At 42.9% G+C, this 23,053-nt stretch overlaps 1 protein-coding gene across 3 annotated transcripts in view; it reads right to left on the bottom strand.

Annotated features, from left to right (window-relative positions):
* The window catches only part of TRIM36 (tripartite motif containing 36), a 344,127-nt gene that overhangs the window by 238,975 nt on the left and 82,099 nt on the right, over positions 1-23,053 (bottom strand). For all 3 annotated transcript variants that reach the window (XM_029571457.1, XM_029571466.1, XM_029571476.1), the window contains exon 2: positions 11,381-11,627. In XM_029571457.1, the coding sequence (XP_029427317.1) occupies positions 11,381-11,627 (247 nt within the window). The remainder of the gene's footprint in view (positions 1-11,380; positions 11,628-23,053) is intronic.

The raw sequence follows: 23,053 nt of genomic DNA, 5'->3' as shown, positions 1-23,053 counted from the left end.
ACTCCCTGGTGTTCAGGCTTTGCAGGGAAGGCCACAGTGGAGAATGGCTCCTTGGCTATATAATGATCATTGCTTTTGCAGTTTTTTGTTTTGTTTTTTTTACAACAGACATGGGATGAATACTTGGAATTTAATGTTAATTTGGGTGTCAACGATAATAGCTTCTGGGATGCAGCCAAGGCAGTCATGAGAGGCCATATTATAGCTTATTCTACGGGCATTAGAGAGGAACAAAATAGAGCCTTGATGGACTTCACGAAGCGCCTTCTTCTTCGAAACAGCAGCATGTAAACGATCTCAAGCAGCCAGAGAAGAATTATTGGCAGCCCGTAGGGAATTAAACAAGCTCTTAACTCAGAAAGCCCAACAAAATATATTTTACTACAAATACAAACTTTACCAATGGGGGAATAAATCGGTGAATTGCTAACCAGACTGGTTAAAATTGCCAGAGACCCTCATACTTTAATCACGAAATTGGTACACAAAGCCAGTCAGTTTTCAGACACTGAGGGAATTCTAGAGGCATTAGTACAATATTTTCAGGATCTGTACAAAGCTGGAGCCCCTAGTGACCATTGCAGACAGCATTTGTTTTGACAGGCTGAATCTACCCCAATTGTCCAACGATGTTAAAGAGATGCTGGACACCCCGCTTACTAATGCGGAGCTTAACTTTTATCAGATAACTCTGCCTAGCTAAAGCACCCAGACTAGATGGGCTAAGCCCAGAATTCTACAATCTTTTAGGAGAAAAAGTTGTACCTTCCCTATGCTCTATGTTCCATATGGCGCACGCCTGTGGTTCTTTCGGGAATGGTCAAAACCTAGCCACTGTGATTTTATCACCCAAGCCGGGCAAGGATTTGACCTCCCCAGAAGCCTATTGCCTGATCTCTCTTTTAAATTGGGACATTAAAAAACTGGGTTTGTCAAAGGCAGACTGGCAAACAATAACTTATTCAAAGCTAGCTTGGCACTTCAATCCCCTAGATCTCGTGGACAAGAGCAGATGCTGATCTGTTTAGATGCTGCCAAAGCTTTTGATCGCGTGGAGTGGCCATATCTGTTCTGGGTTCTACAGCAATAAGGTTTGGTCATGTATTTCTCCAATGGGTTCACCTGTTATATCATCAGCCATACGCACAATTGCTGGTTAATGGGTCATTGTCCTCCCCCATCCCCCTACAGCAGGGGTGGGCAATTAATTTTCCGATGGGGCCGCATGAGAAATTGGGATGGTTTTAGAGGGCCGGACTAATATAATTAACTCAGTTCTCAATAGCCCTACTTATGAAAAGACAGCAGTTTACCACCAATGTATGTCCTCTGAGAAAACACAACAAATAAGACCGATACAAACGCTTACATGCTAGCAAAATATCTCATCTCGGTAACAGACACAGAACCGACCTAACATACTCCCAGGATCTGTAGTAATGCACATAAACTAATCCGCACACAGTTACACCTGTATTATGGAATACACTCAAACAGGAGCAACCCTATCTATGAAAAGGCAACACTACAAATATTACATCAGACCCTAAACACCAATACACCTCTTATTAGGAAAACAGAACTAACAAGCAGCTATAGATCCCCAAACAGAAATAATTGTAAAACTATACTAATAAGCAGAATAAATGTTTCTAAACAGCTATGAACAGAATAACATCCAACAATTAAAAACTCATAAAAACTATTAAACATTCTCCAAACACCAATAAAATATTTAAAAAAAGCAGACATCACACAATTAAAATGGCAGTCAAGAAAAATAAACTTAAAGCCACCTTTACTTACCCCCTCCAGCAGCTCTCCTACTCCCCTTCCCTGCAGGCCATGGCACACACCAGAAGCAGCAGTAGAAGCTAAGCTCTATACTTATGGTCCTCTTCCTTAGTGCCCATGTCTCTCACACACACACCATACCAGTCATGCCCCCATGACCAGTTTCTGTCTCTCACACACCAATCATCTCCCAAACAGTCTTTGGCACACACACACCAGTCACCTTCCTGAACAGTTTCTCTCATGCCATACACACACAGGCTTCCCACTCCCGTGTTCTACTTGCATATATGGTCTTCTCACTCTCATAATCACTTTCTCTGTCTCTCTCTCTCACACACACACACACTCACTCACCAGTCTCTCACTCCCATGCTTGTTCTCTCCACATGCACAGGCTTCTCATTCCCAAAATCACTTTCTTTCTCTCTCTCTCACACACACACACACACACACACACACACACACACGTCTCTCACTCCCATGTTCTCTTTCAGATATACCGGCTTCTCCCTCCCATGATGTGTCTCACACACACCCGGGTTTCTCACTCCCATGCTCACTCTTCACATGCACAGGCTTCTCATTCCCATAATCACTTTTTCTCTCTCTCTCACACACACACACACCAGTCACCTGATCTCACTCATGCATACACACACACACAGGCTTCCCACTCCCAAGTTCTCTTTCAGATATACAGGCTTCTCCCTCCCATGCTGTGTCACACACACCCAGGTTTCTCACTCTCATGCTCACTCTCTTCACATGCACAGGCTTCTCATTCCCATAATCACTTTCTCTCTGTTACACACACACCAGTCTCTCTCATTTCCATGCTCACTCTCCACGTGCACAGGCTTCTCATTCCCTGAATCACATTCTTTCACATTCACACACACCAGTCTTTTTCTCTCTCACACACAGTCACCTTACCAAGCAGTCTCTCTCTCTCTCATGCATACTCACCCAGGTTTCTCACTCCCACAACTCCAGGCTTCTTATGCTCATGCTTTCCCACATACCCAGACTTCTCACTTCCATGCTTTTTCTCTCACACACACACACATCAGTCACCTCCCTGACTAATGCATCACACTCTCACATACACATCAGTCATCTCCCTGAGCAATCACTTTCATTGTCTCTCACATACACACACACACACATCAGCTCTCTGACCACTCAATCACACACAGGCTGGCTGGCTGCTTCTCACTCTCTCTTACTCACTTCCTCTTCCCCCTACATATGTCACGGAGTTTTTTGCCGGTCCGTGGCGCGCGCTCCCGGTCTCTCCCGCTGCCGTTGCCGCTGGGCTGTCAGCACGTTCAAGCCCAGTGGGAACGGCAGCGGTGTTGGAAGAAGCTGTGGCACCCGCGGCTGGGCCTTTTCTTCTTCCCGCGCCTGCCCCCCCCCCCCTCCCCCGTGACCCGAAACAGGAAGTGATACACGGAGCGGTGCGCGGGAAGGAGAAAGAGCCGTGCCGCGTCGGCTGCAGCATCGGCCCCCGAGCAATTGAACCAGCCGGCAATCGAGAAGAGTCAGCAGCATGAGCCCCCGCAGGCCAAGAAAGAAGAATCCCTTCGGCCGCGGGAGGCTCATGCTGCTGACTCTTCTCGATTGCCAGCTGGTTCAATTGCTCGGGGGCCGATGCTGCAGCCGACGCGGCACAGCTCTTTCTCCTTCCCGCGCACCGCTCCGTGTATCACTTCCTGTTTCAGGTCACGGGAGGGGGGGGGGGGGCAGGCGCGGGAAGAAGAAAAGGCCAGCCGCGGGTGCCACAGCTTCTTCCAACACCGCTACCGTTCCCACTGGGCTTGAACGTGCTGACAGCCCAGCGGCAATGGCAGCGGGAGAGACCGGGAGCGCGTGCTGCGGACCGGCAAAAAACTCCGTGACATATGTAGGAAAGAAACTCGAGCGAAGACACGCTGCCCGATTGGCCGGTGCTGGGCAAGGCTTGCCCAGCACCGGCCAATTGGACAGCGTGCCTTCGCTCGAGTCACTCCCTCCTCTCCCCCCCCCCCCCCCCCGGACGCTGTAAAAAAAAAAACCAGTTCATTCTCCGCTCCCTCGCTCCCCGATTGGCCGGCCAATCGAGGAGCGAGGGAGCGGAGAATGATCTGCTGCCTTCCCTCTGCAAGGGAAGGCAGCAGTGCCTCATTCCCCGTCTGCTCTCAGCAGTGGGCGGGCCGGATTCAGACCGTAGGCGGGCCGGATTCAGCCCGCGGGCCGCCCCTTGCCCAGGTCTGCCCTACAGCATGGGACTAAATGGCATCCCTGTCTATCCCCATTACTTTTTATATTAACTTTAGAACCCCTGGCCATGCAACTGCATCAGCTGGAAATTTTTCAAGGCATTGGTATCCGTACCAAGAGTAAAGCTGGCACTCTTCGCAAATGATGCTCTTTGTGCATAATCCAACAGTTTGTCTGAATAATATACTAGATTTTTTATTTTTTTTTAATGGTTCCAATAACGCCAGATTTTATTAACCCTATACAGGGCTTCCATAGTAAAGAACTTCATACAGTCAGCAGGAAAATAAAATACCTTAGCAACATCACAAACTCCTCGCCACAGGAAATTAATTTCTTTTTTTTTTACAATTTAATCTTTATTATTTTTTCAATGATTATATCATGAAAAACATTTACAAATATGTATCACAGATTCCTTAAGGCAAATATTATTTCAAACCATAACATTAAAGTTTGTGAAACATAACATAATTGGGGGAGATCATTATACAATACTTTCAGGTAATCTAACATCTATATAGTCCCATTTCTCATGGGACTATCATTAGATATTAACAATCAATAATGGAGAAAGAATTTCTACATTTTACTTAAGGTCCGTTTACCTCTAACATTTCTACTACTGGAACTGTTTTATCTGACAGGAATGTCTCCAAATGAGCTGGATCCGTAAACCCAAATTTTTTCCCTTTTTAATTTATATAACATAAACAGGGAAATTTAAAAAAGAAAGTGCCCCTAGGGCCACTACACGCTGTTTCAAAGCAAGAAAGGCCCTCCTTCTTGCTTGAGTGGCTCTGGCGACATCTGGGAATATTTGGATTTTGGATCCACAAAAAGAGACATCCTTATGATTAAAAAACTTTCTGAACACAGCTTCTCCTTATCCTCTTCTGATGTAAAAGCGATAAAGAGAGTGGCTCTATTCTCAATCAAGTCTATTGATTCCTCCAAGAAGGTAGATATACCTAAACTGGGAGGATTCTCCAAACCCTGATTTTGATGGTCACTCCCTTTTTTACTAAAATAATATATTTTAGATAGAATAGGAAACTCTTCATCTTTGTACATTAATATTTCTCTAAGAAATTTCTTAAACATTTCTGTAGGAGAGAGCAAGCGAGTTATAGGAAAATTAACCAATCTTAAATTTTTTGATCTCATAAAATTTTCCATTCGTTCCAATTCTTTATGCAAAATTAAACTATCATGCATAAAAGTATTTTCAGAAGATTGTACTAGTTGCATTTTATTTTTCAGATCTAATAATTCTCACACTTAACAACTCTTATCTCTTGTTCTTTTAATTTATCAGAATTAGCATTTATCACAGTTGAAAGAGATCTGTTCATAATAGTGATATTATTATCTAGTTTCGAAATGATATTCCATACATCTGATAATGTAACATTGTCTGGAGGACTTTCCATGACAGTGCTACTAGAAAGAACTGGAATGGTAACAGGTAAACTATTCACTAAAGATTTCTCAACCCTTTGGTTTTCTCCTTGGGTTACCAAGCTTACTTCCAAGGGGTTAAATCCTACCAGTTCTGACGCCAATTCAGTGGATGGACTCTGAATTGGCTGAGGTGGTGAAACGGGTCCTTCTCCTGGACTGATGGAAGCTAACAATGAACTTCCCATCACTTCCTCATTTGGATCAGCTCTCTGCCTCACCACATGCTGATCCATAGGGCCGGTGCTAACTTGTTGCACTGGTGACGATGTCATAGTCCTTGCCTTCCTCTTCTTCCCCATCTGGATGAAACAAAGTCAGCATGGACAAGATCTCGGCCAGACACCCAGACTCATCCGGACTAAGCCGGACCAAGCTGCGTGCGCGCCGGCGGCGCACCACGCCTCAGGTGGTTTTAAATCCTGAGGCCACGCCCCTTCCGACATCAGCAGTGACGCCTGTCTCCGCTGCAGATGGAATGAATTTCAGGGCTTCCTCTCAGCAAAAAGACTCAAAGTTCCCACAGATGGTAAAAAGGGAAAATCCTTACGTTCAGCGGTAAGTCTGGGGAGCGGTGGCAGACAGCCCACTCCTTCTCCAAACGCTCCCCCAATATACTAGATATTTTTGAAGATTTTGGGACATTCGTTGACCTCAAGATTAATGATGATAAATCACTGGCTTTCCCCTTAAATCCTTCCTTATCATCAAATTGGCGGGGATCCTTTCCCTTTTCCTGGGCCCTGAATGGTCTGACATACTTGGCATTAAGATCAGAGGAAGGGACGGGGACTTCTATACAACCAACTTTCTAGGGATGCTAGACAAAGTTAAACTGCTCTTGCAGAAATGGAGTGGTCTTCCTGTCACTAATGAGGCGCTGTGCTCTAATAAAAATGGTTATACTCCCCAAAATCTTATAATATTTACCAATGTTATCCATTTGGATTAAAGATAAAGACCTGCAAGTTTTCCGTTCCATTCTGGTTTCTTTCATCCGGGGAGGCAAAAGGGCACATATTAAGCTAGACATCTTCATTTGGATAAGTTGGAAGGAGGTCTGGGAGTCCCAGATCTACGGGTTTACAATGTCACTTGCACACCACCCAGTCCTGAATGTGTCTCAACAGGCAACAATAAGTTTTATACTGAGGAGTTAATGAAAGATGTACTAGTGCCATTCTATCCTGTAAATCTATTACACGTCTGGTCGTAGGTTGGCATCTCTGGTTCTATCCACCCCTGGTTTAAAAGCACTGCGAAAGGCATGTTTATGGTGGCTGAAAATTATAAGTCGCTCACCAATGATATCCCCCTTCCTAACCATGGTGGCGAATCCTGATTTCCCTCCAGGGTCGGATTCGAGAGTTTTTTCTGATTTGGAGTCTCGTGGCTTTTGCATGGTCCATCAGTGGGTAGAGGAGGATTCTATGACCCTGCTTTCCTTTCAACAGTTGCAAGAAGAGTGGGGTTTCCCACGTGAACAGTTTTTTGCCTATCTGTAGGCCAGACACTACTGCCTTCAGTTAACCAAGGGAGATTTGGACTTACACTCACGGATGTGGAGGACTCGTTCTTTGATACCACCCCCAAATTTAATAAGGTTGCAATATGGACCATGTATCTTCGAACCACATTGGCCAAGGGCCATCTCTTAAGCATGGTGAATAAGTGGTCTGAAGATCTGGGTTTGCTGTTTTGGAGTCTGACCTCAAAATGGCCTTCTTGAGCATTTATAGGCATCTTCATCCTGCTAATTTACGTGAAATACAATATAAACTTATACACAGAACGTACCAAATCCATTATGCTGGCAAAAATATGAATCTTTGGGACTCCGACCACTGTATAAAATGTAATGTTCAGATCGGAACCTCATGTCAATTTACTGGATGTGCAAACATGCAGAACTATTGGAGACAAGTGTGTGGGTTTTTAGACAATGTCTTAGATTGTAAGATCCTCTGGTCAGGGGTGCTCCTGTATTTGCATATTTTCGAAAAGAAGGTTTGTTTATCTATTGGTGTGAAGCAATTTCTTATTGTCTCTTAGGACCTACTTTTTCGCTAACGTCAATTATTCTGGAATTCGGACATCATACCTCATGTGAGAGAATGAAAGACCATGTTGAGACAATCAGCACAATTGGAATTACTACGCAAAAAAGAAATACAGTCTCCCAAACAATTAAGATGGTTGAGGGGCTATTTCTGCTTGTGGGAAAAAGCGCTTTGCATGTTTTAGTAGTGAGAGAAGGTAGGGCTGATGGGATTTCACCTGTCTGGTGTGGGATCGGGATCAGTGTGAATGAGTGAATGGGTGTGGTATGATAGATATTGCGCCAATGGAGTGTGCCTATTTATCAGAGTTGCTTTGTATTATGTAAAATCAATGTGGGTTTCCAAGGGCTATCACTGATATTTTGACTAATTATCAACCAGTATTTGTCACCTCTGATTACCTATTGTTTGAGGTTTACTCTGTGTGACCCCAATAAAGAGATTTTAAAAAAAAAGAAAAAAAGAACAGGTATTCAACACCCAACGGTCCTGCTTAGAGCCCACAATGCCCCTATTTGTGTGCCGTTCTTGATCAGCCAATCAGATAAGGAAAGACCTGGATTCCCAGCTGGCACAAATAGGCACCCAACATGGCCAAACACTTCGTGAAGACCCCGTGCCCAGAGGCCAGGCCGAACAGGAGCATGTGTTACTGAAAATGTTGACCGCCCATCACAAAGCAGAGATACCTCTTGTGACTGGGGAGGATCTTGATGTGGGTATATGCGTCTGAGGGCGAGAGAGCAAAGCCAGTCTCCTCTTTGTAAGAGAGGAATCAAGGTGCCCAAGGATACCATTTCGAACCTCTCTCTCTCTCAAGAAATCTGTTCAAGGCACACAGATCAAGGACAGGACAGAGGCCTCCTGTTTTCTTTGGAATTAGAAAATAACAGGAGTAAAACCCCCTTCCCTGCTGTTCCTGAGGGACAGGTTCCACTGCCCTGGCCGTTAGAAGGGCCAAGAGCCTTTCAACATCCAGGCAGTCAGAGACAACGCCCTGAAGTTGAGATGGTGCAGCCTGCCCTGATCCTGAGAGATCAGGTTGGGGAGGTACCCAGATCCATCAGTTCTCTGACAGAGATCCCGTAAGAACTGGAACCAGACTTGTCTAAGCCAATGGGGGGCAATGAGAATCATGGTCCCCCTGGCCTGCCGGAGCTTCAAGAGGGTCTTCATCCCAGAGGAAGCGGAGGATACGCATACAGAAGGCCTTTGCCCCAATGGCAGGAAAAGGCATCAGAGGCTGGCTTTTCGTCCCCCTTGTACAGGAAGCAGAAATGGCTCACCTTGATGTTACAGGAGGGGGACGGGCGAAGAGGTCCACGTCCAAGATCCTCCAGAGACGGAAGATGCGATCCGCCATGACTTGATCCAGGGACCACTCGTGGGACTGGAATGCTTGACTCAGCTGGTCCGCCACCATATTCTCCATCCCGGAGCAACATGCCCTGGGTCTGAGCTCAGGACCAAATCTGGTAACAGATGTACTCAACGAATGATGGACAGGACCCACTGGTCTGAGGTGATCTTTGGCCAGAGGTCCTGAAAGAACTATAACTGATATCAAGGGTACAGTCACGTGGCTTATGCTTCCTCGCATCCAGTCAAATTGCAAAAAGAACCGGGAAAAACACACTGAAGAGAGGAGGGTTCCACAAGCGCGAGGCGAAAGCTGCACCAGAAAAGAAGAGACACGTGGATAGTGGTATGCTGAGACATCTGATGATGTCACCCATTATGAGGACTACCATCCTACTTGTCCTAGGAGAAATGATGTTACTATAGATATCATAAGCTCACTCATTTGCCAGCTATGGTTCTGCATGCAATGAAACAATATCCTTCTAGTGATATTACATAAAAAATATAGAATGAAAGTAGAGTAAAATTACTCTAAAGCACAAAATAAAATTAAGTTTTAAAAACAGCAATAAATTCTGCTACTAAAAAGTTTGGCTCGTACTTAAGTGTGCAAACATTTTTTTCCACCTCGACATAAGTCATGGTTGAATGGGCAGGGTTTTTTTTTTGTTTTGTTTTGGGTTTTTTTAAAACATGCTTGGGTTTTTTCTGTTTTCTTATTGTCTTTATTTTACTTATTTTAATTTATCAACCCCCTTCCTTCCTTTCCTCCAGCTCTTGCCCCTAAACATCTCTTGCAGTCTGGCAGCAGCACCCTCATTTCAGGCCTACAGTAGTTGCAGCAGCATTCTAACTATACGTCTGGCCACAGCAACTCCAATTCAGGCTAGTAGCAGGCCACAAGCAATGGGCACTGAATTTTATGCACCTGGATGAGGAGGGCTGGAAATATCCTAGATTAGCAAATTGACAAGGTCATTTATCAAAACGTGAAGGGCAGTTATCGCTTGCAATTAAATTTAAATGGGGGAAAGGGAAGGGGTTAGGGCAGGGTTTAAAACAATTTTGGCCCGGTTGCGCTACAGGCAATAACTTTTAACACATTATCGCCAGCAGTAGCACCTGAAATAACTACAACTTTTGCAGGGGCGCTATGTGGACGATAATGTGCGGTGGGCAAAAACACACCACCGCGATGCAGTCACACTGCCTTTTTTTTTTTTCATGACTCATCATTATAGCGGAATAATGACTCCAGGAGGAAATTTGTTTTGGTTATTTGGATCAGCATGCATCAGGAATATCTGTTGTCTCCCTAGAGATGCCCCAAGCCACGGAGCAGGGGGGGGGGGGGGGGGGGGGGGGGGGGGGGGAGGTTTGCCACAAAAATGAACTTCCACCTGAAAGCTTATTTTTAAGGTGTATACTACTACATTTTAGCATGGTGTGCTCATGTTATCACTCAAATGTTGGCAACTATGGTGCACTAATTCTTGGTGCTCAGTTTTCCTGTATTTTGCTCATGTTTCTGAATTGCAAGTAGTTAAAATGTCATTACTCCAACTGCTCTGTTTTCCTCTATCATGTCCTTCAGTGCTGAATTAGCGAATTTGCTGAGTAAATAACCAGTAAACTTCATTTTCCTTTTGACCAGGTCTTCTACTCCCTGACCTCATCATGTCTTTCCAACCAATATTTTGAATTCTTCTATAGAACTACACATCAAAATGTTTGTATTTTTTTTTTTATGAAACTTTACTCAAGTTTGTTTCATTTCCATATCCTATTACCCAGCCTTTTCTTTGGTTTTAAGTCCCTATTAAGAAACTTCTTACAACCCACAAAGTCCTTTTGCATTAAATATGTTTTGTTCACTTGTTAACCATTTTCTATCCTCTGTGATCCACCTAGCTTCATATTTATAATAGTTGATTTTTTTCTATCAAATGTTCTCATAGATAGCATTTCTGCCTTGTCAATTCCATCAGATAGTTTAAAGAGGTTTTCCACTCTATGTTTAGCCAATACCGAAATAGGAGCGTATATGCACTTCATAAACATATCTTTCCTCCTAATCATCCTGGCTAGAAATCATGAACATTCATATGCATTACCTTCAAAGCAAATTCGCTAAAACTATCAATGTCATCTTAGATTATGATCATGTAAAAGTAACCTCACACAAACTCTTAAAAATATATATTTTACTTCTGTTTCACAACACTGAACTGTTATTACGGGCCCCTATTACTAGATCACTTATAAACACCACTTAATTTTAGATTAAAATTTATTTTAAGTAGCTCAAAAAACCCTGCTAAATGATTTCAACATAATTATTCAAAGCATTCAACCCTCAAGCACCAAAATTAAGACATCTTGGCTGCTAACAATGAACATATAACTGAACATTTTCTTCTGAATAAAATTCTGGTACATACCTGATCTAACAAGTCTGTCTATTTTCTCTTGTCTTTCAGCATTTGGCGAAAGGACCTTAGTTCGAGGGCTCCCTGGAGCAGATGTGTCCGAGCATGTATCAGTGAAGAAATCTTCATGACAGAGGAAGAGAAGTTCTTTCACACATTTATGACAGATACTGTGCTGACAAGGAAGGATCAATGGATGGATGAAGAGTTCTTTGCAGGATGGACAGATAAGCTCTCGTTCTATATTCTTAATTGTAACCTTGAAGAGACAGAAGAGCAAGATAATAGTCAGAGATTTTTATTTTAAAACATTAGAAGCAAAATTATAAATTACAATATGTACAATTTTTCTATAGAGATGCTATGACAGTTATTTGGTTCCCATAGTTGTTTTGTAAGGTCTATTATAGAGTTGCTTACTTATTAACAGATGTTCTCAGAGGACAGCAGAATGCCAGTCCTCACACACAGCACAAAACTCACATACAGCACAAAAAATTAATAAAAAGAAACTTCTCTACTCAAACCTCTCAATTTCCATACATCCAAATCAACAACTCCAAAATACAAATGAAAAATCCAATAAAGGATCTTGGCATTTGGATTGATTATGACCTGAGCCTTAAGAATTGCATTGCCATAAAAACGAGAGAAGGCTTTCATAAACTCCAGATCCTAAAACATCTCAAACCATTACTGTACCCGAATGACTTCAGAACAATTCTTCAGACCCTCATTTTCTCAAGTCTAGATTATTGCAACGCAATTTTCTTAGGACTACCTAAATCCTCCCTAAAACCACTACAATTACTTCAAAATGCTGCTGCACGAGTACTAACCGGAAAAAAGAAGTTTGATCACATCTCTCCAACCCTAAAAAATCTTCACTGGTTACCTATTTCACAAAGAATAAGATACAAATCCTTAACCATCCTACATAACGAAATTTACAAAGACAACAACTCATCCCTGGACAACATGATTACAATTCACAAATCACCCCGCTCTTCAAGATCTTCTGACAAATTACAGCTATTCATTCCCCATCTCTCTTCTGCAAAACTATCCTCTACTAGACATAGAGCCTTCTCTAGCTGGACCAAAAGAATGGAACTCTATCCCAGGATACCTAAGTTCCATCAAAGATTCCAAAAACTTCAAAAAAAGAACTAAAAACATGGTTGTTTAGACAATCATACACAGAATGATATGAACTATATATACCATTACCAACTTCATCTAAAACCCAAATACTTAGTTAATAAGTTAATAAGTTTTATACAAAATTAAACCTATATTGTCTCATTCTAACTTGTGATAATCTGCTTTTGCCGAGATGTTATATATATATATATATATATTCTCTCTGTTTTGTGTTATATATTTATAATTTATAACTGTTCACTGTATGAATTTGTTACACTGTAAACCGGAATGAAGGCACTCTGCTATATTTCGGTATAAAAAAGAATATAAATAAACTCTGGACTGAACCTCACTGGGCATGCCCAAGGGAGGCCATTATCTATGCATCCACGAGAGGTCCCTTCAGTCTCCATATTTAGCAAAGAATGAAATTAATATTGGAGAATCCAACTCCATGGGGAGGTGGGGGGGCATCTATTTGGTAACAGCAATTCCCAGCTTGTTTGCAACAAAAGAACTAAAGTTCAATATATTTTTATGGGCTTGCAATCTGCTCCAGGCAGAATGCCAAGGCTCTCTTGCAGTCCCAAACTGTGTAGAGATTGTTCACCTCAGTGAACATGTAGCCTGGGGAAAAAATGTTGGAAGGACAGTTGACTAGTTAAGATGGAATTCAGTCATCACCTTAGGCAAGAATTTAGAATGAGCGCATAGAACCACCTTACAATGAAAAACATTGTATAAGGTGGATACGTTACTAGAGCCTGAAGCTCACCGACCATGTACACTGACGTGATTGCCACCAAAAACACTACTTTACAGGTAAGGTACTTCATGTCACAGAAGCGCAGTGGCTCAAAGGAAGCTTTCATCAGCTAGAACAAAACCACATTGAGATCTCATGACACAGCAGGAGGACTGATGGGAGACTTCAAATTAAGCAGACCCCACATGAAATGTACAAAAATACAGAGTTGGTCTTAAGACCAGACTTAACAAATATAGAAAATTATTAAGAAGTTTGTGTGTGAAGCAGGAGAAAGGATTTACAACTTTTGCTCACACCACATAGCAAACCTCCTACACTTACAATCATAGAAGTTTCTAGTGAACCCTTTCTTGAGGCACATCTTCAAACAATTCAAAGAGTTGCAGAATTAACTTTTCAAACATCCAAACAGTAAGCAACAGGGGCTTGAGATTGATATGGAGAAACCTGTCTTGATTCAGAGTGATGAGATCCGGGAAAAACCCCAGCCTGATCAGTTCCTTGATGGGACATCTTCCACAGGAGCAGGAACTAGACCTGCTTTGGCCAAAAGGAGATTATGAAGATCATGTTCCCCTCGTCCTCTCTGAGCTTCAATAAAGCCTTCGCTACAAGTGGCATCTGAGGATTTGTGTACGGAAGACCCTTGTCCCAATGCAGGGCAAAAGCATCAAAGGCTAGTTTGCTACACACCCTACAAGAGAGGGATCTTCCTGTTACAAGAAGATGTGAACAGATCTACCACAGGTATTCCCCAGCAGCAGAAAATCTGGTTTGCTACCCACTTGGTGGTTGCAAGGACAGAGTTTGTCCACTGGCTCATTCTACACTCTGGCCATATAAGTGGCTCTAAGAACCAACCCCAAAAGATGGCTCAACTCCACAACAGGATGGCCTGACACAGAATGTACGAACCCATATCTCCCTGCTTGTTGAGGTAATAAGTCACTACTTAGTTGTCCATCTAGATAAGGATAACTTTGCTGAAAGCTAATCTCTGAAAGTCCATAGTGTACCGCATCACCTGGAGCTCCATGAAGTTTATCTGATGGAACTTTTCCTAGGTAGACCAAGAGCCCTGGGTGCAGAGTCCATCTACATGAGCCCGTAAACCCAAAGTGGACACATCAATTGTGAGTTCAATTTGCATCAGAGAAATTTGGAAAGAATTCCTCTGACAAAACTGAAATTGTTCCACCACCAAGTCAGAATCCCTGAGTGGTTGAATGATCCAGATGCAATCCTGTAGATCTTGAGTGGTCTGCAGCCACTGATACCTCAAGGTCATTGGACTCGTCTCATGTAAAGACATACCATGTCAATTACAAGCACCATTGATGCCATGAGGCCCAACAGCTTCAGCATATCCCATGTTTATTATCTACTGACTCATTTAAATCTCTTACTCCATGGCCATCAAAATATTAGCCTTTTGTTGCAAACTGAAAGGTTTCACCTCAGTCATGCACAGCAGAGCTCTAATAATCTCCAACTGAGGTGACAGGCAGAGATGAGACTTGGGGTAGTTGATAACTATCTCTAGCAACTATACCAGGTTAGTCATGAGTGTCGATTCTTAGGCTCCTGCCCAAGACAGGTTCTTTACCAGACAATCGTCCATAAAGGATTCGCGTGCACCCCTAGTTTGTATAAGGGCACCACAGCCATGGTCAGGCATATGGGGCAGATGCAGGCCCAAATGGCAGAACATGATACTTGAAGTGGTGGTTTCTTACTATGAATCAGAGATATTTCATGTGACCAGGGAAAATATGAGGAGTATAGGCATCCTTAAGACAGCATAGCCAATCTCCTTTTTGAAGAAAAAGGATTAAGATGCCCAGGGAAATCTTGAACTTTTACATAAGAACATAAGAAATTGCCATGCTGGGTCAGACCAAGGGTCCATCAAGCCCAGCATCCTGTTTCCAACAGAGGCCAAACCAGGCCACAAGAACCTGGCAATTACCCAAACACTAAGAAGATCCCATGCTACTAATGTAATTAATAGCAGTGGCTATTCCCTAAGTAAACTTGATTAATAGCTGTTAATGGACTTCTCCAAGAACTTATCCAAACCTTTTTTGAACCCAGCTACACTAACTGCACTAACCACATCCTCTGACAACAAATTCCAGAACTTTATTGTGTGTTGAGTGAAAGAATTTTCTCCGATTAGTCTTAAATGTGCTACTTGCTAACTTCATGGAATGCCCCCTAGTCCTTCTATTATTCGAAAACGTAAATAGCCAATTCAAATCTACTCGTTCGAGACCTCTCATGATCTTAAAGACCTCTATCATATCCCCCCTCAGCCGTCTCTTCTCCAAGCTGAACAGCCCTAACCTCTTCAGCCTTTCCTCAAAGGGGACCTGTTCCATCCCCATTATCATTTTGGTTGCCCTTCTCTGTACCTTCTCCATCGCAACTATATCTTTTCTGAAATGCAGCGACCAGAATTGTACACAGTATTCAAGGTGCGGTCTCACCATGGAGCAATACAGAGGCATTATGACATTTTCCGTTTTATTCACCATTCCCTTCCTAATAATTCCTAACATTCTGTTTGCTTTTTTGACTGCTGCAGCACACTGAGCCGACGATTTTAAAATATTATCCACTATGATGCCTAGATCTTTTTCCTGGGTGGTAGCACCTAATATGGAACCTAACATCATGTAACTAAAGCAAGGGTTATTTTTCCCTATATGCAACACCTTGCACTTGTCCACATTTATCTTTTGATAAATTTGTTCAACATCTTAGGTCTAGAAAGGGATGGAGTCCCCCCATTTTTTTTGGAATCAGGAAATATTTGGAGTAAAATCTCTGCCCTCTTTACCCTAGTGGAACAGGCTTGACTGCATTGGCCATCAAGAGGGAGGACAACTCCTTTGGAAACACTTGCTACGGGGAGCAGAGCCCCGCTGCGGTTACTGGGGAGGGAGCCCCAGTACCGCCAGGGGAAGTTACTCTTAGCCCCCCGCATTGAGGGTTGATACCTCCGGGGAACGTCGACCCTTCACTTATGACCCCGGCGCAGGCTGATGTCAACGCTGTGACCGGAAGTGGAGGAGGGCAGAGCAGAGGGAAAACGTGGTCGCTGGCAGTCTCTCCTGGCTCCTCAGAGACTTTTGATTTATCGGATCAGGTTTCTTCAGCCATTACATTGACTCCTACAGAGAAGGCAGGAGTAAGCAGCGGTGAAGCGTTTAGACCAGCGGGAACCATGGCAGAAGCAGCTCTTACTCCAAATGTGGGGGGGGGGGTGAGTTGACCCTGCTTCCGATAAAACCTGCTGTGGTTACCCTAGAAGCGCTCTGGGACTTGGTGGCAGGATTTGGATGTTCCCTAAAGGAGCAACACACACATTTAAATAACCTGACAAAGAAGGTGGAACTTTTAGAGGTTAAGATTGATTCCCAAAATGTCACTGCTAAAAATCAAATAGAGACTTTGGAGTCTTCTGTAGCAGCGATCGAAACGCGAGAAGTTAAAATGATTAAAGACCTTACATTTACGGCGCGAAGATTGGAAAATGTGGAGAATTACATCAGACATTTAAAATTAAGGTTCCTAAATTTTCCTAAGGTGGTGGAGGGAATATTCATACATTACTTTGAAAAAGGATTTCTTAGATGTTCTAAAGTTTGAGGAAGGGAAAATACCCTGTATTAATAAGATTTATTTCCTTCCTATCTCTGTTAGAGAGACACCCGTTGGTAATCGCCCTGAGTTATTTGAGAATTTAACCCAATTTTTGGAAAATTCTAAAGATTAAATACTGGAATGGGCTATTCTATTAGTTTCATTCATTTCTGAAAGGGAAATGAGTGAAGTTATGAAAAGGTATTTTAAAAGTATTAATAGTATTTCCATGATCAAGAGATTCATATATACCCAGATTTTGCCAGGACAACACAGGAAAGGAGAAGGGATTTCTTAGCATTGAAATCCCAAATTACAGCATTAGGTTTTTCTTTTGTGTTAAGATACCCATGTAGGTATATCATTCGCTCCACCAATGAATGCTTTCTGTTTTTCCTTCCGGAACAGCTCAAATCTCTGATTAACTCTAGGAGTATTAGTATGATAATGCCTAGTAATCCCTAAGTTAAAGATGCATGATATAAGAGGATATAGGGAGGAGGAATATCCTAGTGGTTAGAACAGTGGACTATGAACCAGGAGACCAAGGTTCAAGTCCCGCTGTCACTCCTTGTGACCTTGGGCAAGTCACTTTACCCTACATTGCCTCAGGTACAAAAAAACTTAGATTGTAAGCCCTCTGGGGATAGAGAAATACCTACAGTACCTGAATGTAAACCGGTGTGATATCTCAATTGAGATGAATGTCGGTATATAAAAATAATAAATAAATAAAATAAATAAATAATATGAAGGTATTGTAGTCACATGTTAAGCTGATTTCCTTTTAAGTTTTTGATTAGAGTCTCATAAAATTTGAGTCCCAGTCTACATTTTTCCTATTTAGAAAATGTATATCGTGTGAATTTCCTTTAATATATATGTAATTTATGATATGTCATTTTCATATGGTAAGGTATATCTTACTTGTATATGCTAAAAATTAATAAAAATAAAATTTAGAAACACTTCCTGATGCAGCAATTGACACATAAGAACATAAGAAATTACCATACTGTGTCTGACCAAGGGTCCATCAAGCCCAGCATCCAGTTTCCAACAGTGGCCAATCCAGGGTACAAGTACCTGGCAAGTACTTTTTGCCAGATTTTGCCAGGACTAAGATCCCATGCTTCTGATGCTGGTAATAGCAGTGATTATTCCCTAAGTAAACTTGATTAATAGCAGTTAATGGACTTCTCCTCCAAGAACTTATCCAAATCTTTTTTTTTTTTTTTTTTTTTTTTTTACAGGCAACTACATTAACCACATCCTCTGGCAACAAATTCCAGAGCTTAATTATGCACTGAGTGAAAAAGAGTTTTCTCCCATTAGTTTTAAATGTGCTACTTACTAATTTCATGGAGTGCCCCCTAGTCCTATTATCTGAAAGAGTAAAAAACTAATGCAAATCTACCCGTTCTAGACCTCTCATGATTTTAAAGACCTCTATCATATGCCCCCCTCAGCTGTCTCTTTTCAAGCTGAACAGCCCTAACCTCTTTAGTCTTTCCTCATAGGGGAGCTGTTCCATCCCCTTTATCATTTTGTTCACCCTTCTCTTAACCTCCTCCAGTACAACTATATCATTTTTGAGATACAGCAACCAGAATTGTAAACAGTACTCAAGGTGCGGTCTCACAATAGAGCGATACAAAGGCATTATGACATTTTCCATTTTATTCACCATTCCTTTCCTAATAATACCTAACACACAGCCCGATACTGTAAAACTGCGGGAGAGCGGACGAACGCCCGCTCTCCCGGCGCACGCACCGGCCCTTTGCCGGTGCGAGCTATCCAGTATGCTCCAGCATGCAAATTAGGCGACGCGGTGCAAACGAGGGAAAGGAGGGGCTAGGGACACTAGCGCGTCCCTAGCGCCTCCTTTTGGCCTGGAGCGGCGGCTGTCAGCGGGTTTGACAGCCGACGCTCAATTTTGCCGGCGTCGGTTCTCGAGCCCGCTGACAGCCACGGGCTCGGAAACCGGACGCCGGCAAAATTGAGCGTCCGGTTTTCGGCCCGACAGCCGCGGGCCGAATTCAATTTTATTTTTTTATTTTTTTTTACTTTTTTTTACTTTTGGGGACCTCCGACTTAATATCGCTATGATATTAAGTCGGAGGGTGCACAGAAAAGCAGTTTTTACTGCTTTTCTGTGCACTTTCCTGGCGCCGGAAGAAATTAGCGCCAACCTTTGGGTCGGCGCTAATTTCTTAGAGTAAAATGTGCGGCTTGGCTGCACATTTTACTTACTGGATCCCGCGCGCATACCTAATAGGGCCATCAACATGCATTTGCATGTTGAGGGCGCTATTAGGTGCCGCGGGTGGGCCGCGTGTTTTCCTCCCCTTACTGAATAAGGGGTAAGGGAAAACACGCGTCCAGAGCAGACTGACAGTGCGCTCCGACGGAGCACACTTTACTGTATCGACCTGATTGTTTGTTTTTTTTACTGCCATAGCACACTAAGACGACAATTTCAATGTATTATCCACTATGACTCCTAGATCTTTTTCCTGGCTAGTAGCTCCTAATATGGAACCTAACATTGTGTAACTACAGCACGGGTTATTTTTTCCTATATGAAAAACCTTGCACCTGTCCACATTAATTTTCATCTGTCATTTGGATGCCCAATATTCCAGTCTCACAAGGTCCACCTGCAATTTATCACAATCTGCTTGTGATTTAACTACTCTGAATAATTTTGTATCTGCAAATTTGATTACCTCACTTGATGTATTCCTTTCCAGATCATTTATAAATATATGTAAAAGCACCAGTCCAAGTACAGATCCCTGAGGCACTCCACTGTTTATACTTTTCCACTGAGAAAACGGACCATTTAATCCTACCCTGTTTCCTGTCTTTTAACCAGTTTGTAGTCCAGGAAAGGACATCACATCCTAACTAAAGTCATAGGATTTCTTAGAAGCCTCTCAATGAGGGACTTTGTTAAATGCCTTCTGAAAATCCAAATACACTACATCTACCGGTTCACCTTTTCCACGTTTATTAACCCCTTCAAAAAATGAAGCAGATTTGTGAGGCAAAACTTGCCTTGGGTAAATCCATGTCTTTCTATAGTCTTTGTGATTTTGATCTTTAGAATAGTTTCTACTATTTTTCCCGGCACTGAAGTCAGGCTCACTGGTCTATAGTTTTCCGGAACACCCCTGAAGCCCTTTTTAAATATTGGGGTTACATCGGCCACCCCCCAGTGTTCAGGTACAATAGAATAGATGATTTTAATGATAGGTTTCAAATTTTAACTAATAGATCTGAATTTTCATTTTTTAGTTCCTTCAGAACCCTGGGATGCATACCATACAGTCCAGGAGATTTGCTACTCTTTAGTTTGTCCATCTGGCCTTCTACATCTTTCAGGTTCACAGTGATTTGGTTCAGTTCATCTGACTCATCACCCTTGAAATCCATCTCCAAAACCAGTATATCTCCCCAACATCCTCATTAGTAAGCACAGAAGCAAAGAATTAATTTAGTCTTTCTGCAATAGCATTATCTTCCCTAAGAGCCCCTTTAACTCCCTCACAGGTTTCTTGCTTCAGATAAAGTTTTTATTATTAGTTTTTGACTCTACAACCAACTTTATTTCAAATTCTCTCTTAGCCTACCTTATCAATGTTTTGCACCTAACTTGACAATGCTTTTGCTTTTTCCTATTTTCATCAGGTAGATCCTTTGTCAAATTTTTAAAGGATGGGTTTTGTTTTGTTTTGTTTTGTTTTTTTTGACTAAAATAGCCTCTTTCACCTCACCTTTTGACCATGCTGGTTAAAAGTCTGCCTCCAAGATGGTCTGGGGGCAGATTTGGCATGAGATCCAAAAGTTTAATTTATAATCTTTTCTTGATGACAATGAGGACCCACACATCTGAAGTTATACTAGGCCACCGGTTTATGTAAAACCAAAGCCTTCTCCTGACCAGGAGGGCATCTGGCATGGGTACTGGGATCCTGTTTTCTGCAGGCCAGTCAAAACTACTTCCCAGGTGTTGACTGGGTTGCCGTCTGGGGCTTACGTGCCCTCTGCTACTTTGGACAGGTACAAGAGACCTGCTGCAAACAGGACCAAGGGCGCAGAGGATAGCGCCTCCTCAGGTAGAAGTGCTTCCTCTGCCCCGGCCTCAGGTACCTCCTGGAAGAAGAGAAAGTCTGCAGTGCCAGTGGAGAGCTGCTAGAGTGTTGCACAATTATCTCTGATCTATGCTATCGCATCCTTGACCCTATCTCCAAAGAGATTCTCTGCTGTACACAGCATGTCAACTAGTCTTTCTTGCACTTTCCAATGAAGGTCAGAGGTTCACAGCCATGTGAGCCGCGTGCCCCTATCCTCATAGCAGATACTCTTGATATGTTTTTCAAAAACATCACAGGTCAAAATGGACTGCACGGTTTTCTGTGCCCCAACCCTTTGTCCACTATGCCTTGCTACTTCTGAGGAAGCTGTTTGGTCACCAGTGCACTTGCTTTAAGATGTGCCCACATGTATTGGCCCATGAAGGGCTGATAGGATGGTATGTGGAAAAATAAGCATAGCACTCTGAAAAACCTCTCTCCCAACAGTATCCATAGCTCTAAAATCTCTCCCCAGGAGCCCCCAAGGAGAGGGTTCTAGATCTCGTGACCTTTTTGAGAGCAGATAGACAACCACCGATTGGTGAGACAGCTGCCCCTTGTCAAATCCAGGAGCGTTTTGGACGAGATAGACCACATCCACCTTCCTAGACACAGGAGCCACAGAGAGGGAATTATCCCAAATCCTCATCTGTACCACCTGAAGGATCTCATGAAGTGGGACTGCCATGATTTCCTCAAATTCCACAAACTGAAGAATGTCCATCGTCTTGGACCTGGACTCTTCCTCCATCTGCAATGTAACATGAAACGGTTTCTACCATTTTCCTCACAAAACCCATGAAGAAAAGGCCCTCAGGTAAGGACTTCTTTCTGTCTGGCAGAGGAAAGACCCATAGACACCTCCTCTTTAGAGACGTTCGCAGTCAGCTGTACTCCCACAAATATTTGAGTCCAATTCATCGTGCCAGTGAGGACTCACTGTTCTGTCCACAGCCAACGGGTCTCAGACTTGAGAAGATAGCTGTCTTGGCCAGCACCCTGAGGAACTTTGACATCTCAGGGCAGATTCCTCTTCCAAAGAGTTGGAGAACAGCAATGGGCAGGCAGTCATCAACCCCAAAGCCCCTCTGGGCTTCAGTGACCGATAAGGTACTGGCACAGCCAGTGAGCACCTGGAGAGAATCGAACAGCATTTCAAGGGTCAACAGTCCTGGCCTCAGTGTTGTCAATGCCCCGACCCAGATGCTCTGCAGCACCTTCACCAAGGCCTACTGGATTTTTTTTTTTAAACAATTCTAGGTAGGAGGCACAACCACATTCTCTTCAGAACAGAGAGGTGAATCAGTGGCAGACCCCAGGACTAATGGAAAAAGTGTTGCACGTCAATGAGATCACCTTGCTAGACTGCTTGCAAGGGTTCTTTAAGACGCTGGATCATCGCATCATGCATTGATGCTTCTTTGGCTTTCCTCTATGCTTGGCATGAGATCTCAATGCAGGAGTTGAAGAGATAGAACCGATGCCTTCTTCAAATGGGTAAAGTGAGATGGTGGCCTCTCCCTAGGTCCCCTATCAGCTGACGGCAGTCAAGAAACAGAAATTCCCCCTTTGGATGACCAGAGAGCTCAGTGGTCAACTGGTCATTTATTTCAACACGATTATACTTTATTTTTTAATGTATATATTTTATAATATAACTGTGAGACCGACACTCAAACGGCTTATAATATCCCAAAGCTGCTCTTAGTTTACAGTCCACTTTACTTTTTCATTTATATCTAACTTTTCAAAAAAACTTCATAAACAGTTCAGTCCCAGTGAGCACTAGTGATCACTCTTAGTAATCCCAATAACATGAGTAACTCCAACTTAAATAGTACTTATCTTGCCACGACGTAGAGATCACACACCCCATGTATAGTCCTGAGTATTCTTAAGAAATATTTCTTTACAGAGAGGTTGGTGGATGTGTGAAACAGTCTCCCAGTGGAAGTGGTGGAAATAAAGCAGAGTTGCTTA

This window comes from Rhinatrema bivittatum, chromosome 1 (genome assembly GCF_901001135.1).
Source record: "Rhinatrema bivittatum chromosome 1, aRhiBiv1.1, whole genome shotgun sequence".
In the NCBI taxonomy this organism is placed as follows: domain Eukaryota; kingdom Metazoa; phylum Chordata; class Amphibia; order Gymnophiona; family Rhinatrematidae; genus Rhinatrema; species Rhinatrema bivittatum.
The sequence above is the reverse complement of the archived record's forward strand: the minus strand, read 5'-3'. Positions and strand labels throughout refer to the sequence as shown.